The 14,829-nt window shown below is 43.8% G+C and overlaps 1 protein-coding gene across 3 annotated transcripts; it reads right to left on the bottom strand.

Moving 5' to 3' along the window:
• Positions 1 to 2: 2 nt before the first annotated feature.
• Positions 3 to 14,355, bottom strand: myh7ba (myosin, heavy chain 7B, cardiac muscle, beta a). 3 transcript variants are annotated; one of them, XM_012924891.3, is made up of 44 exons: positions 14,302 to 14,355; positions 13,873 to 14,021; positions 13,173 to 13,276; positions 12,918 to 13,061; positions 12,611 to 12,767; positions 12,476 to 12,503; positions 12,087 to 12,183; positions 11,505 to 11,528; positions 11,325 to 11,417; positions 11,146 to 11,209; positions 10,967 to 11,065; positions 10,777 to 10,880; positions 10,525 to 10,663; positions 10,297 to 10,415; positions 9,855 to 10,004; positions 9,443 to 9,613; positions 9,195 to 9,374; positions 8,967 to 9,099; positions 8,796 to 8,872; positions 8,370 to 8,457; positions 8,156 to 8,273; positions 7,945 to 8,068; positions 7,376 to 7,512; positions 5,433 to 5,688; positions 5,091 to 5,333; positions 4,767 to 4,943; positions 4,535 to 4,680; positions 4,354 to 4,444; positions 3,887 to 4,276; positions 3,680 to 3,806; positions 3,475 to 3,593; positions 3,163 to 3,359; positions 2,887 to 3,070; positions 2,544 to 2,709; positions 2,322 to 2,446; positions 2,125 to 2,240; positions 1,852 to 2,044; positions 1,561 to 1,764; positions 1,350 to 1,475; positions 1,064 to 1,234; positions 861 to 965; positions 688 to 783; positions 370 to 504; positions 3 to 117 (listed from the first exon to the last, which is right to left on the bottom strand). In XM_012924891.3, exons 2-44 carry the CDS (start codon positions 13,967 to 13,969, stop codon positions 106 to 108), a joined length of 5,826 nt encoding a protein of 1,941 aa, XP_012780345.2. In that variant the 5' UTR covers positions 13,970 to 14,021; positions 14,302 to 14,355; the 3' UTR covers positions 3 to 105. The 3 variants fall into 3 exon arrangements, 2 of the variants coding, with proteins under 2 accessions (XP_012780345.2, XP_076739889.1); XM_076883774.1 differs by lacking the exons at positions 12,087 to 12,183; positions 12,918 to 13,061; positions 13,173 to 13,276; positions 13,873 to 14,021; positions 14,302 to 14,355 and having other exon boundaries at positions 12,611 to 12,698; XR_001168035.2 differs by lacking the exons at positions 3 to 117; positions 370 to 504; positions 688 to 783; ... (2 more) ...; positions 1,350 to 1,475; positions 1,561 to 1,764 and having other exon boundaries at positions 1,904 to 2,044; positions 2,354 to 2,446.
• Positions 14,356 to 14,829: the final 474 nt, after the last annotated feature.

The following is a 14,829-nucleotide window of genomic DNA, read 5'->3' as shown; positions in this document are numbered from 1 at the left end:
CGTTTAAAGGTTTAAAAGTCTTTATTTGGAGGGTGCGCCATCACAGTTGGTGCACAGCTGTTGCAGCTGGCTGACTGTCGTAGGTTTGAGGGCAGCTTTCTTCCATCACTCGGCCAGCTGAAAAGCACGAGACAGTGATGTTTGTTAGCAACAACATACACAGTGTCAGAGTTACTCATAACCGTGCTACAGATCACATGAGAGGGCTAAAGTGAGTTCATCTTTAACAGAGGATTACATCTAGTCTCTTCTAAAATTAGTCCATGCTACGGAGCCCGCTGGCTAATTTTAAAATATTCTTCCAAAGGTCATACAATTCCATTCTGCAGTGAGCTGTAACAAGAAATGCATTGTGGGTTGTTTACCGACCTTGGTGCCTTGATCCCGGGTGCGGGTACGCAGCTTGTTGACCTGCGATTCAGCCATATCGGCCCTCTCCTCTGCATCGTCAAGCTCATGCTGGAGTTTCCTGTACTTGGACATGTTGGTGTTCACCTGATCTTCCTGCGTAAAAGAAAACCAAGAAAAATATTCAATTTACACCAAACTAAAAGATCTTTGAGTATTCTATTGATATTTTCAGTCTGGTGGCGCACAGAAAAGCTCAGAAATTTGTAGTTTAAACAACATCACTTAGAATCATCGCTTCGATTACAGCTTTCATTTACTGTCAAACAGAAAACTCACCGCTTCTTCGGCCTGTCTCTTGTAACTCTTTACTTTGGCTTGCAGCTTGTCGATGAGGTCTTGCAGGCGGACCAGATTCTTCTTGTCCTCCTCGGCCTGCAGAGAAACAGAGGTAGGTCTTACATCTTATTTGCACACCTCTGCATGCTCCGTGTGCACACGCAGTGAGTTACCTGGTAGGAGAGCTCTTTGATTCTCCTTTCATACTTGCGCACTCCCTTCTGATACTCTTGGCTCTTCTTTTGCTCAGACTCAAATTCGTTCTCCAGTTCTTTGACCTACCATTGCAATAAGCAAATGACTAAAACTCACTCCAAAGTAAAGCACGTGGACGAGAGACTATGTAAATATGCAGTTGACTGATGTGATTTCCTACTCTGGCCTCCAGCTTCTGAACTTGCTTCTTTCCACCCTTGAGGGCAATCTGCTCAGCCTCGTTCAGACGCATCTGCAGGTCCTTTATGGTCTGCTCCATGTTCTTCTTCATCCTCTCCAGATGCGCACTTGTGTCCTGCTCCTTCTTCAGCTCCTCTGCCATCATGGCCGCCTACAAATGCAGAAAATCTCTGTTAAATCGGCAAATAATCTAACTTAATTGCAACCAGTCCTATGCCACAGATGTATACAGTTGTATTTGGTATTTTGGTTACTGGGGCACTTACATCAGTGATTGCCTTTTTGGCTTTTTCTTCTGCATTACGGCACTCCTGTACGGCATCATCCACCTCATTCGACAGCACGGACAGATCGCCCTCCAGCTTCTTCTTCTGGTTGATCAGCCCAGTGTTCTGAAACGGAAAACTCCTTCCAACATTTAAAGTACAAGACTATAACTAGTGCTATCTTAAAAAACATCTAATATTTTCTTCCAACCTGAGAGTGCAGCAGGTTGACTCTTTCAGTAGCCTCGAGCAGTTCATGTTCTGCCAGCTTGCGTGAGCGATCGTTCTGCTCCAGCATGGCCCTGAGCTCCTCCACTTCGGCGGTGAGCAGGTTGTTTCGACGCTCTGTCACTGCAACCTGCTCCTTCAGCTCCTCGTTCTTGTGGGTGGTCTCATCCAGCTCTAGCTGAGTGTCCTGGAGTCATGCGTCAGGTGGAGAAAGTCATTAGAGTGCAATGGCACATCAGGTGAGCTCACTGACTGGCTGTAGTTATGGACTCACCTTGAGCTGCACCTGTAGGTTTCTGAGGAGTTTCTGGGACTCCGAGGCCTGCCTGTTAGCGTGGTTCAACTGCACCTCCATCTCATTCAGGTCGCCTTCCATCTTCTTCCTCAGGCGCACTGCCTCGTTGCGAGACTTGGCCTCAGCATCCAAGGTAGCCTGCATAGACTCCACCGTTTTCTGGTGGTTCCGCCTGAAAAGGAGAAAAAGGCGCAAATAAAAAACTCCTGCAGATCAGCAAGAGTGTAATTGAGCTTTATCTAGAAAACCCACCGAAGATTGTCAATTTCTTCATCCTTCTCCGCTAGCTTCCTGTCAATATCAGCTTTTATCTGGTTAAGCTCCAGCTGGGTCCGGAGAGTTTTGCTCTCTTCGTGTTCCAGAGTAGCCTGAGACAGACAGATGGAGCATTAAGAATTTAGCAGACTGTTCTTAAGGAATATTGCACATAAACGCAGCAAGCTGCTTACTTCAGCTTCCTCTAGTGCAGCTTGAATCTCACTTTTCTCGATGTCCAGACCCTTCTTTATCTTTTCCAGCTCGTGAATGGTTTTTCCTCCCTGACTGATTTGATCTGAAAGGTCAGCAATCTCCTCTGGTGGAGAAGATATGTGAAAGTATTATATTTAAATTTACGTCAAGGGAAAACCTTTCTGTAAATTCCAGCTGAATTTTAATGATGCCATGTGTACCTTGGAGGTTCTTGTTCTCCCTTTTGATGGTCTCCAGATGTTCCAAGGTCTCCTCATAGGTGTTCTTCAGTTTAAAGAGCTCTGTGCTCAGGCCACGAGACTCTTTTTGAGAGGTCTCCAGCTCTGACTGGGACTCTTCGTACTTCTGCTTCCATTCAGCTAGCACCTGGAAGGGACAATTAAAGGTTTTCTTTGGCTTTTTATTAGCATTGCTTCTCAGAGGGTCTAGATTGAGGTGCAAAAATAGGGTGATATTCCCTAAAGAATGCAAAGATAATTCACCAAAGTAGGTCACATCAGGAATGCAGTACTGATGATGTAGGGTCCTTGTCATTGCCAGTACCTTGTCAAAGTTCCGCTGCTTTCTGTCCAGGGCAGCAGCCGCAGCATTGGCACGTTCCAGATCAATGACCAGGTCTTCGATCTCTGTCTGGAGTCGATGTTTCGTCTTCTCCAGGGAGGAGCACTTGGCATTGGAAGCTTCTACACTCTCTTCAGCCTCCTGTAGGCGTGCCACCAGCTTCTTTCTAATGAGAGGCAAACAGAACTGAAAGTCAGCTCTCAAAATAATCACGTGGCGCCATCGAATTTTGCAAGTTAAAAACCACATCACGCTCACTTGGCTTCCTCCAGCTCCTCAGTCCTCTGGATGGCATCAGTTTCATACTTTGTCCTCCACTGAGCCACCTCAGCGTTGGCTTTGGACAGAGCTCTCTGCAGGTCAGCCTTGGTCTCCTGCTCTTCATCGTACTGCTCTCTTAGGAGATCACAGTCGTGCCGAGACGATTGGAGAGCATGGGCCAAGGCGCTCTTGGCCTTAAGAGATCAGTTATGATGGTAGAAAAGGAGTTAATTTAACTGGAGGAACTCTCAACACACGCCGAGTGAGCCGGTAAGTTTTGACTGATGAACTGATCAATTGGGAGCTGACCTTATTCTCCTCCTCAAGCTGTTTCTTGAGCTCCTCCACGCTCTGGCTGAAGGAGTTTTTGGCACGTTGGAGCTGGGACACCATGCCCTCTCGCTCCTCAAGCTTCCTGCCCAGCTCGGCTGCATAGTGGAGTTAAGCAGTTACAGGCATTACTTATGAGTCTATGAAATCTGTGAGATTTTTAGATCAAATTATAGCCTCTTACCACTCTCAGCCTGAGCACGGGCCTTTTGTGTGCTGGTTTCACTGAGCTGCCTCTGGAGCTCCTCCACCTTGGCTTTAGCCTCGTTCATTTGATCTTCATAGAGTCGGCACGTCTTCTCTGAAGTGGCCTGTTGAGTAGATGCAAATTCTTTGATTTCGCCACAAATATAAATGCAATTCCCGTACTAGTTTAAATCTCTATCTATACCTTGCCCCTGGAGAGCTGCTCCACAGTCGAGGCCAGGTCATCGGCCTCCATCTTGGCCTCGCTCCTCTCTTTCTCCAGTTTCTGCTTAACCCTCTGCAGGCTGTCAATCTGCTCGCTCAGCTCTGCCACGGTGTCGGCGTGCTTCTTCCGCAAAGCTGCGGTCGTGGCCTCGTGGTGCAGCATGGCTTCCTCCAGGTCCCGCCGCAGCTTCAGAAAATCCGCCTCTCTCTTCTTGTTCATCTCGATCTGGGCCGAGGTGGCTCCACCGGCCTCCTCCAGGCGCTCGCTCAGCTCCTCCAGCTCACGGGCCACGTCCCCGCGCTGCTTCTCCACTTTAGCCCTGTAAGCCCTGTCGGCCTCTAGCTCCTCTTCCAACTCCTCGATGCGAGCCTGGAGAAAAGCGACAGTCAGTTACTTTGTGATGGTGGCTCACATCTGCTCTACTAGACGCTAAGGCTCATTTTCACCTGCAGCTCCTTTATCTTCTTCTGAAGCTGATTGGACAATGCTTGCTCATCTTCTATCCTTGTGCTAATTTCATTCATTTCAAAGTCTTTTCTGTTGGGAAAATGTTCGGGAATCGTTCTTTATCATTCACTCTTTATAGTTTAAAAGATGGTTTATCTGCGATTATGGGACAATCCTCACTTTTTCAGCTTCTCTTCAAGTTGCTGTTTGTCATTCTCCAAGTCCATCACAGACTCTAAAGAGAGCTTTAGATCTCCCTCCAGCTTACGTTTGACTCGTTCCAGGTCCATACGTAGCTTTTTCTCTTGTTCCAAAGAGCCTTCCAGCTGATGAACCACAGAAAGAAAACATCTTACAATTTTGACTAAATGGTGTAACAGCACTTTGTTTCTGTGTTTAGTCTTAAACTCACATCATCTACTTGTTGCTCCAGCTTAGCCTTTGCTTTGGTCAGAGTGTTGACTTTGTCCTCCTCTGCCTGTAGGTCATCCAGAGTCTGCTGATGAGCCTCCTGAAGAGCCTTCTTCTCCTTGGTCAGCTTCAGTATGGTTTCATCCAGAGCTGCCATTTCCTCAATTAGGTTTTTCACCTGCAAAATAAAAAGATTAAAAATGAGTTTAACAATCAGCCAGTGAGAAACTGAACTCCTGTCCACTGTGCATGCTGTGGTCCTTTCTCTGGCCTCTTAGCGCCCCCTGGAGGAAGCTTACTGCTCTTTCTCATCCATTTTTCTTACCTTGTTCTCAGTGGCATGCTTCTCCTTTTCCAGTTTAGCCAGGGTGATCTCCAGATCGTCTATATCCTTCTTCAGCTCGGCACACTCATCCTCCAGCTTGCGCTTCTTAGCGAGCACATTAGAGCTCATCTCTTCCTCGTCCTCCAGTCTTTCCAGGAGTTCCTTGACTTTGGCCTCCAGCTGGATCTTAGTCTTGATGAGCAGGTCACAGCGTTCCTCAGCGTCTGCCAGGTTGTCCTGCTCCTGTGAGGAAGAAAAAGTACATCTTTAGCAAATTTCTCACTACGCCAGTGTGTGTAAAGGCTGAATGTGTAAATACCGCACATCAGGAGAAAAACTCACGGCTTGCAGCTGTAGAGAGAGGTCATTTTTCTCTTGGATCAGGCTGACCTGCCGCTCTTCCAGCTCCTTCCGTTTCATTTCAGATTTTTCCAGAGCTTCCTTCAGCTTGGCCAGCTCCTCCTTCAGAGACGCCAGCTCTTTCTCGTTAGCGACGCTCTTCAGGAGGGGTTTTATTTTGAAGAAGAGCTTCATCCAGGGCCAGTGCTTGACGGCGTTGAAGGCCCGGATGTTCCACTGGATGATCATCAGAGCCTCTCTGAAAACATCAACAAAAGGTTTTCTTTGTTTAAAACCTGTTGTGTAGCTAAATTAGTTTTATATAACATAATTTAATTGACAAAAAAAAGCTGTTTTAGTGTTCGGTCATTTTTTCCTATTAGTTTTAATGCTTATACAGGCAATGTTTTTACCAGGGGTAAACTTTCAGAACGGATCTCTCAACGCAAACAACTACATCACAGTCATGTGACATTTTGACTGGAAAAAAAAAAATTTTCTATATATTTATGTGAGCAAACATGAATTAAATTTGTGTAGCTTTAATGTTATTTCAGTAAATTAAAAGTAAATATAAATGTAGTTTTTGTTCCCTGTGATCACTTCTACTGGGAGCATGTAATCAGGGAAAGGTCGAGTAAAGAGAATGATATATTAACTGGAGAGCTAAAAGTGTTATATTTGAAATGAATAAAAGGTGCAGAATAAATGGTTTAAACAACTAAAAGCTACAGATAAGAAGTTCAAATAGAAAACTTAAATAAATGGATATATTAGGTAGCTAAAGTAGTGTCACATGATGCCAAGTCTGCTCGAAAGTTCAGTGGATGCAAAGTTAAAATCCTAAATGTTATACCGCAGGGCGGTTAGGTCAGAGAGATTTATCCCGGGCTTTCCCCGTTTATTTATCGACTTCTTCTTGGCGCTTGATTTTTTGGCACTAACCCTGCGAGTATCCACTCCCTTGTATCTAATCATACACAGATGGATGCCACATGAAATCATACACCTAATGCTGCTTTTGATGTTTCACGACTCTGGCCAAACAGGGTAGCCAGATTGATTTAGTCTCAGCAGGATGGTGTCTCACAGCCCTAAATATGGACCCGGAGCAGATTAGTCAAGGACTTCGCGTCAATGTTTAGAGGGTTTGGGCGAGCGTGCGCTTGCAAGGGTTGGGAGGTGGTGGTTGTGCGGGAGGGTTGAGGGGCTGATTGCGTTTTTGACATGACTCCGTGCCGGGTGCCTCTCAAAGGTGAGCGTTTGTGTTTATTTAGAAACTAAAGCCCTCTGTCCGACAGCCAGCTTTAATCCTCTGTCACCCGCCACCTATCCCATCAATGCACACACTTAGAAGTACAGGCGCCGTGGACAAAAGGGGCCAGGGGCCATTGGGCATCCAGGGAAGGGGTGGGGTGGGTGGGGGTGGTGGTGATGGTTGTATTTTTAGGGAGGCCCGGAGCAGCTGCCACTTGACACATGTCGCCACCTGGCTCTGAGGACACCGTCCGCATTGTTTCATTTAGAGAAAGCAGAGGGAGAGAATGGCCAGAGACCTGCGAGCGTGGGGTGTGCGGGAGAGAGATGAGGGGGGCATGCAGCCCTTATTAACAGCAGGGCCACACGCATAACTGGTAACCATACAAGGACAAGCACACGCCTCACACACGCCGATAACACTGCCCTTGCATGCCAAACATACTTGAGCGAGGGAGTGAACGATAAGGTATAGTGTATCACAGGCCGGGGGGCTGGCGGCTCACCGGGCTCTATTAAACCTGTTCGGAGGAGCAACTGTTGGAGGTCTGCTTTTTGTACTCATGTCTTCACCTTCCTGTAAGGTGGAGCTCGAAGACTGGTGTTCATTAACACACTTTCTCTTCTTTTAGAGTAATGAGCAAAATTACTTTTTCTTTTTTCTTTTTCTTTTCTTTTCTTTTTTTTACCTCCTTTCCGTCATCTTCAGCAGCTCCATCCTCATGATTTTGCCACGAGCGGCCGCCTGGAACAGCGTCAAGACTTTGGCCAAACGCTCATCCCTCATCTCTTCGAGGTGACCCAGCAAGCCTGCTTTGAAGAACACCTACATGAAAAGAGACACTGCTTTAATTACAAAATACAAACTAAAAAGTGTGGATTACAAAGATTTTTATTTGCATAATCAAATGGTCGATTAACTTTCAATTTCAAAAATCATTTTAACTTTGACACAGCCAAGGAATACAGCCACAATAAAAATGTACTAAGTAAAATATATTCATATTTGTATTAAAGAAAAACACAGAAACCTTCTAAATAAATGCATTTGAATTGTTAAATTGTTTAATAGCTAATATAAAAAATCTGTGTTATACACTATTAGCATTTTGATTAATTATTATTATTAATTTTAATTTATCCCTTTGTGTGTAAATATGTATATGGAGAATTTTATGTACTGTTTCAATTTAATCTTAAAAAATGTACTGTGTATAAATTATGAGAAACATAGAAAAATATCAAATAAAATAGACACCTTTGTGTGTCCAAATCTGTACTGGCTGTGGTCGATGTCCAGGGAGGCCAGCAGCTTCTCCGCTGCTTTCCTGCTGTCCACAAACTTGTCATCTGGGATGGCGTGTGGGTTCAGGATGCGGTAGCTGATTGAATGATTACCAAACAAAAAGGACCATGATAGCACCGCGATATCTCTTATGTGATCTGAGTGATGTGTGCGCATATCTTACCGCTGCTTGAACTCGGCGTAGAGGATCCGGTTAGGAAAGCCCTTCCTGCAGATCCTGATGCCTTCCAGCACGCCGTTACAGCGCAGCTGGTGCAGCACAAGAAATGCATCCATGATCCCTGTGCAGAACAGGTTTCAAACATGAGTCGTGGTGTCCAAAAGTCCATATTGGTTTTAATCAGCTGGTAATATGTGATGATTACGTTTCGGTTTACCTGGAGTCTTGGTCTCATTAGGGATGATGCAGCGAACAAAATGGGGCTGCGTGCTCCGGAGGTTGGTCATCAGCTTATTCAGATTTTCCTGCAGGAACAAAGAATCACAGCAAACCAAATGAGTGAATAAAAATACTTTGAATAATCTGTTAAAATACCAAAGACATCAACCATGCAAAACCTGTTACTCTGTGACGCTCACATGAGAAATCCTTGAAGTAAAGAAGAGAGGAGCCAGCACAGACTTAAAGTGATGTTCATGTGATCATTGCCCTAAACATCACTGCAAGTCTTAACTGCCTCCGTCCCCATGCTCCAGTGACATCCACAATTTTGCACTAAACACCTGCATTAAAGCCTCTCAGTGCATTTGCTTCCAGCTTCAGTGTTTTTCCACAAGCCCTGCAGCAGCCACATCAGCCTCACCTTATGAAGCTGGGACACAGTCTGGAAGGAGGCTGCCTTCTTCCTCTTTTCCTTGCCACCTGCCTTGGGGTCAGGCGCTGCAAGGGTGTCAAAGGAAGGATTACTAAATTAATAAACGATTAAAACATCATTTATTCATTCTTTAGTCATCCATCAGAATCCAAACTGTACCTGAGTCAGAGCCAACGTAATTCTCATACAGAGAAGCAAGCAGCTTGTTGGCAGACTTTTGGAAACAAGCCACCACTGTCTCATTCAGTGGGTCCTTATTTTTGTCTAACCAGCCAAAAATGTTGTACGGTACCTACAAATAAACAAACAAATGCAAATGTATAAACAGGTAATGTATTAAATGTAAAATGTTATCTTGTAGAATTGCTCTTGTGAAAACCAACTTACTACTCCAGCGTAGTGCACCAGTTCAAAATGGGCCTCGAACTTGCGCTTCTTGTCTGGCCGTGGTTTTTGGAAGTTTGGTGACTTGCCAAGGTGATTGTCATACATCTTGGCTTTAAAGCTGTTATCTGAAGCCTTTGGGAACATGCACTCCTCTTCAAGGATGGACATGATGCCCAGCGGCTGCACCAAACACAGCATGTTAGTCTCTATAAGCCCTCACATGTGTAACAGCACAACGCTGTGCTCACCTTTTCAATGAGATCAATGCACGCTTGAAGGTCCAGCCCGAAATCGATGAAGGTCCATTCGATACCCTCTCTCTTGTACTCTTCCTGCTCCAGGATGAACATGTGGTGGTTGAAAAACTGTTGCAGTTTCTCATTCGTGAAGTTGATGCACAGCTGCTCAAAGCTGTTGAGCTTCAATGGAAGAAAAAAGAAAAAAGAACAGGTGTTCAGAGGAGACACCACAGGAGCATGAAAAACAGGAGGAACTGTTACAGATCAGCCTGCAGCGTTGCCGAGTCATTGCAGTGTGAGCTACGGCGAGGAACGATCAGGTTACAAAAAGACGTATCATCACGCAAGTGTTGAACTAGTTTTATTTTTTCAACTTTTATCTGTATGACTGTTATTTGAACTTTCATGCAGATCAACTCACATCAAAGATCTCAAACCCTGCAATGTCCAAGACTCCTATGAAGTACTGGCGAGGGAGGGAGGTGTACAGGGTCCGGTTGATGCGCCCCACGAGCCATTTGAACATGCGGTCATACGTGGCTTTGGCCAAAGCTCCGACTGCATAGGTAACCTTCAGCACCCAAGCACAGTTACACACACACACACACACACACACAAAGAAGGAATACTATCATTCACGTGGATGGCCTCTGTTGTTTGAAAACCATATTCTAGTGTGTGTTGAGAGGTGAGTGTATTGACTGAGGATTAAGAAGCCGTCCTTCCATTAGCCTAGCGGTAGGAGAGCAACCACTGAACTTTTACTCCACTGTACTAATAGATGTTTGTATGATTATTATGGGGTGGATTATGCCTCTTTACGCTTAACAAAAACACAGACATGAGACACTGCGTCTCCTCACCTGTTCAACATTCTGTCCCTTCACAACATACTCATTTCCCACCTTCACCCTTGGGTGGAGGAGGCCCTTGATGAGGTCAGCTGAACTGACTCCCATCAGGTATGAGGCTTTGTCTGCATCTGGTAGCAGAAAGGGAGATGAAAAACGTGTGAAACATGACCCCTGTTTTAACTGCATGGTTTCTTTTCATTCTTTTATGCTCACTCCTTGCAGACTACAGGTTCTTACTTTCAGTGCCGTCGGCCTCCGCCTGTTCCTCGCGCTGCTTTTGCTTGAATTTCATGTTGCCAAAGTGCATGATGGCTCCGACTATTTTATAGCAGCCATACTTCTCCTCTGGTAGGAAGCCCAGGATGTCCATGGCATGCTGTAAGAGATCAAGAAAGCAACGCTCACAACTTTGCAAATCTATTCAGCGTACAGGTTTGGGTTTGTTTTTTTGTTTTGTTTTGTTTATCAGCGAAGAGGATAAAAGTTTACATCAGTGGCCATCAGCTCCAGCCCATCATTCAGGTTCTCGACAGTCGTCACGCCCTGGGAGCAGAAGTGGTAGTCATATGGGTTGGACGACACCAGCAGCATGTCTGGAAAACAAAGGTTTTTAAAATCATTTTGCAGATCAGCAGTAGTACACAGTATCTAAATATCCAAAGTAACCAGAGTAACTAACCTAAGAGTTCTGGTTTCTTCTGTGACATGATCTGGTAGTAGATGTGGTAGCTTCTCTCACCAGGCTGCTGGAATATAACTCTGGATTTTTCCAGAAGATCTGAAGGACATGTTTGTGTGGGACATGAAACAAACTGAGAACTGTGTGGTTTTAATCACTCTGCGCTTTTATTTACTCACATATGTCAATGTCAGCTGAGGCCAGTTTGCCAGTAGGACCAAAGTGGATCCTAATGAATTTGCCCTGCAGACGTAAGAAATCATCGAGTTTAAAATAAATAATCACCATTAAGAGAATTCCAAATATGTTTCAATCCATAAACTCTGTTTTAGACTAAGTACAGTTTCCAGTTACTCACAAATCGGGATGAGTTGTCATTCCTTAGCGTTTTGGCATTACCAAACGCCTCCATGGCAGGATTCGCCTCAATGATCTGATCCTCCAGAGTCCCCTGCAAAGAAAAAAAAAGTGTAATATAAAAAAAATGCCAACACAAAGTAATTTTTGACAGTTGTGTTTATTTTGCTGCTAAACTCACCCCAGTTTTGGTTGCAGGACCTTGCTGTAAAGAAAGAAGGGGAAAAGAGTGTGAGTGTCATATCACAGAAGCCATGACTGAATAATGCTCTCACAATCAAAGGGGAACACCATGATCGACTGGAAAATTAGAAACTTGGTGTTAAAGCTGTGGTAAAAAAAAAAAAAAAAAAAAAGGCCACCATGTTTCTTATGATGAACGGAGGGAAGAAAAAGGGGAGCATCAAACAACACGGAAAAGTCCCAAAAAAAATTAAAGCAAAAGGGGAAAAGAAGAGAAAATTAAAATTCTGAGCCATAAAAAAGGGAAAAGGGGAGAGGAAAAAAGGAATGATTAAAAACAATAAGAAAGCAGAGTGGAGCAGCTGGAACACAACACATGAAGGTAGAGACTCAGACATGAATGTAATCAGTTCTCACATTCACCATGTTGACAGTGAGGAAAATGTATGGACATGGTTTTAAGGGGTCCTGGGACCAAAAAAAAGAGGAAGAAAATAAAAATTAAATGAAGCAAAAAAACAAAAAAAAAAGATTAAAAAACGGGAGGAAACAAAAATACGGGTTGCCACATCGGCCTTACTCCTTTTTTGGCAGGTGTATCCCCGAGAGCTGCCACAATGGCAAAATACTGAATGACACGTTTCGTGTTGACAGTTTTGCCAGCACCGGATTCTCCGCTATAGGAGTGTAAAAAAATAACAAAGTGTACATACAAACAGACACAGTAAAAACTGCTCACAAAACTGGTACACGTACACTGCATGTTACAAGTGGGGTAAAAAAATTAAAAAGGAAGGAACAAGGTTCAGTCAGAGAAAAATAAAAAATGGAGGAAAAAACAAAAAAATCTTCAAATCAAATCTTTAAAATTGTTGTACGTGTGTAAGATGTGTATTTCTTCCCAAATTTGTGGCTTGAAACAAGACCAAATTTAAAAATAAAATAAAAAATAAAGCAGGTGAAACTTACGTGATGAGCATGGATTGATTCTCTCGATCTGATGAAGACAGAATAGATGTGTGTTTATATTTAAAAAGACACCACCTGCGTTAGACCACTTTGCAGAGTTATTTCACATGTGCGTGAGTGTGTGTGTGCACTCACTGCGAAGCATGTCATTGTAGGCATTGTCTGCAATCGAGTAGATGTGCGGCGGTGCCTCAGAGCGGCGTTTTCCTTTGTAGGCAGCCACCACAGGAGCTGTGTAGACAGGCAGCCATTTGTATGGATTCACTGTCACGCAGAAGAGCCCCGAGTAAGTCTGAGGAAACAGAGGGACAAGACACAAGATGCCTAAAACCATCTTTCTACTGAGAGGCTGACTTCACACAAGCTCACAGCTGAACTCTGGATAATCTAGCCACTTAAAGCAACCTGGAAACATGGCATCCCTCGGTGCTGAGATACTTACATAGATCATCCAGGCACTGTAGCGGCTGCGCAGGTTGTGAAGCACAGAGGCCTCATTGAGGTGCGTCAGCATGGCCATGTCTTCGATCATGTCATACTTTGGAGGGTTCATTTGCTGGATGTCACAGTCCTTCACTGTCAGGGTCTGAGGCGATGGACACACAAAGACATGAGAAAGAAATCATGCAGATACAGTTAAAGTCATGAGAAGATGTGTCAGCAGGTACCACCGTACCACAGAGGGATGAACATTTACCCTGCCATCTTTGGTCTCAACAATGACTTTGTCACCGCTGACTTCCTTGATCTCGATCTCAATGTAAGCCTCTTTTTCATCCGGGATCCAAGCTCGCTTCTTACCTGGCAGAGGTGTAGAGAGAGAGGAGTATTATTGAGAGGATTGGGGGAATTATTGATAATAAAAAAACAAATCTCAAAAAATTTAATAATAATAATAATAATAATAATAATGGATTGGATTTATATAGCGCTTTTCAAGGCACCCAAAGCGCTTTACAATACCACTATTCATTCACTCTCACATTCATACACTGGTTAATAAACATTTAGTTAAGCAGATTTAAACAAACAAACAAACAAACAATATATATATATATATATATAATGTAAATGCAAAGTTCAAATCAAACTTTGAATAAAATATGAATAACTAATAACTAACTAATATATGTTCTGTTATGTTAGGATGCATTTGTTGCGATCACAATGATCTCAATTTTAAAATTCCAAACATAGTTTACGCATTTTTGTTGTTGTTGTTGTTTCAAAACTGTTTGTTTTATCCCTTTAAAAACATTACATTAAACACAGCTTTGTTACTAAAATGAAAAGGCCTAATCGCACAACATCAGATAGATTTCTCCTTTTAAAAAGACTATTTCTTAAGTGAAGCGCTTTAAGGTTTAGTTCCTTTGAAGTCTCCTTAAAAGGCCTACCGTCAAAAGCCGTGGTTTGCATCGCCAGCAGCTCCAGATCAGATTTGCGTAAAAACGGCGAAGCCTCTCCAAACTCTTTCACGTCAAAGCGCGACATGGTGGCAGCTCCTCGCCGGCCCCGAAAACTGGAGGCACCAGTTGAAGAATTTCTTTGATAAGAAGACAAATCTTTGCATTAAGGTCAGTAGCTCATTACATGTCAAAGCGCCTGTGGTTACTTCAGTTTCCACGACGGGATGAAACGAAAACAGCCTGTGCGCAAAGAGCGCAAATCCGCTACTAAGAAATCAGAAGAAAACTACAGAAGTGTAAAGACCGTTAACCGACGAAGCAATGGCAAGCGAGATTATTTTACTCTTAAAAAATAAATTGGGACTCTTTAAAAAGGCAGACAATTCCCGCGCGCAAAATGCGCAAAGTTCAACCTACCAAACAGAGGCAAAAAGTTGTCCACTGACCTCAGAAAGAGCACAACGAAATAACTGCTTACTGGGATGTGCCCTCCTTTATACTGTTTTCCTCAAGGTCACGGTCAGTGGACATTTGTCCCTCATTAGCATATGCCACCTCCTCCGACTCCTATTGGTGCGGGGCGCCTGTCTCAATTGACACAAAAGGAAAGCTACGTTTTTGTCATTGCTCTGAACTCAAGCCGGCTATTTTTGTATCCCAGTTATTTTATGCACTGTACACACAGCGAGGGAGTGTTAGAGAGTTGCATTAGGAGCATCCTGGAGGGAGAGAGTTATTATTTTCCTTTATGCAGACTCTGAAGGGCATTGCATCATTACCTCTACCATGAAATAATATGTTTAAAAGACAACAACAAAAACAGGAATAATCAGAGAGACAGAGATGAAAACAAACAAACAAAAACAACAACACTAAAACAGAATCAAAGTTACAGCCAAGACTTCATAATTCATCTTCTCATCTACTTAACTTTTGTTTGACCCT

Source organism: Maylandia zebra, linkage group LG5 (genome assembly GCF_041146795.1).
Source record: "Maylandia zebra isolate NMK-2024a linkage group LG5, Mzebra_GT3a, whole genome shotgun sequence".
NCBI lineage: Eukaryota > Metazoa > Chordata > Actinopteri > Cichliformes > Cichlidae > Maylandia > Maylandia zebra.
The sequence above is the reverse complement of the archived record's forward strand: the minus strand, read 5'-3'. Positions and strand labels throughout refer to the sequence as shown.

Excerpts from the sequence above, each read along its gene's own strand:
- myh7ba (XM_012924891.3), bottom strand. The coding sequence starts at position 13,969 with ATGTCGCGCTTTGACGTGAAAGAGTTTGGAGAGGCTTCGCCGTTTTTA. Across the intron at positions 12,504-12,610 it reads CTACAATGACATGCTTCGCA|ATCGAGAGAATCAATCCATG; the intron begins GTGAGTGCACAC and ends TGTCTTCATCAG. Across the intron at positions 11,529-12,086 it reads ATACACCTGCCAAAAAAGGA|CAAGGTCCTGCAACCAAAAC; the intron begins GTAAGGCCGATG and ends CTTTCTTTACAG.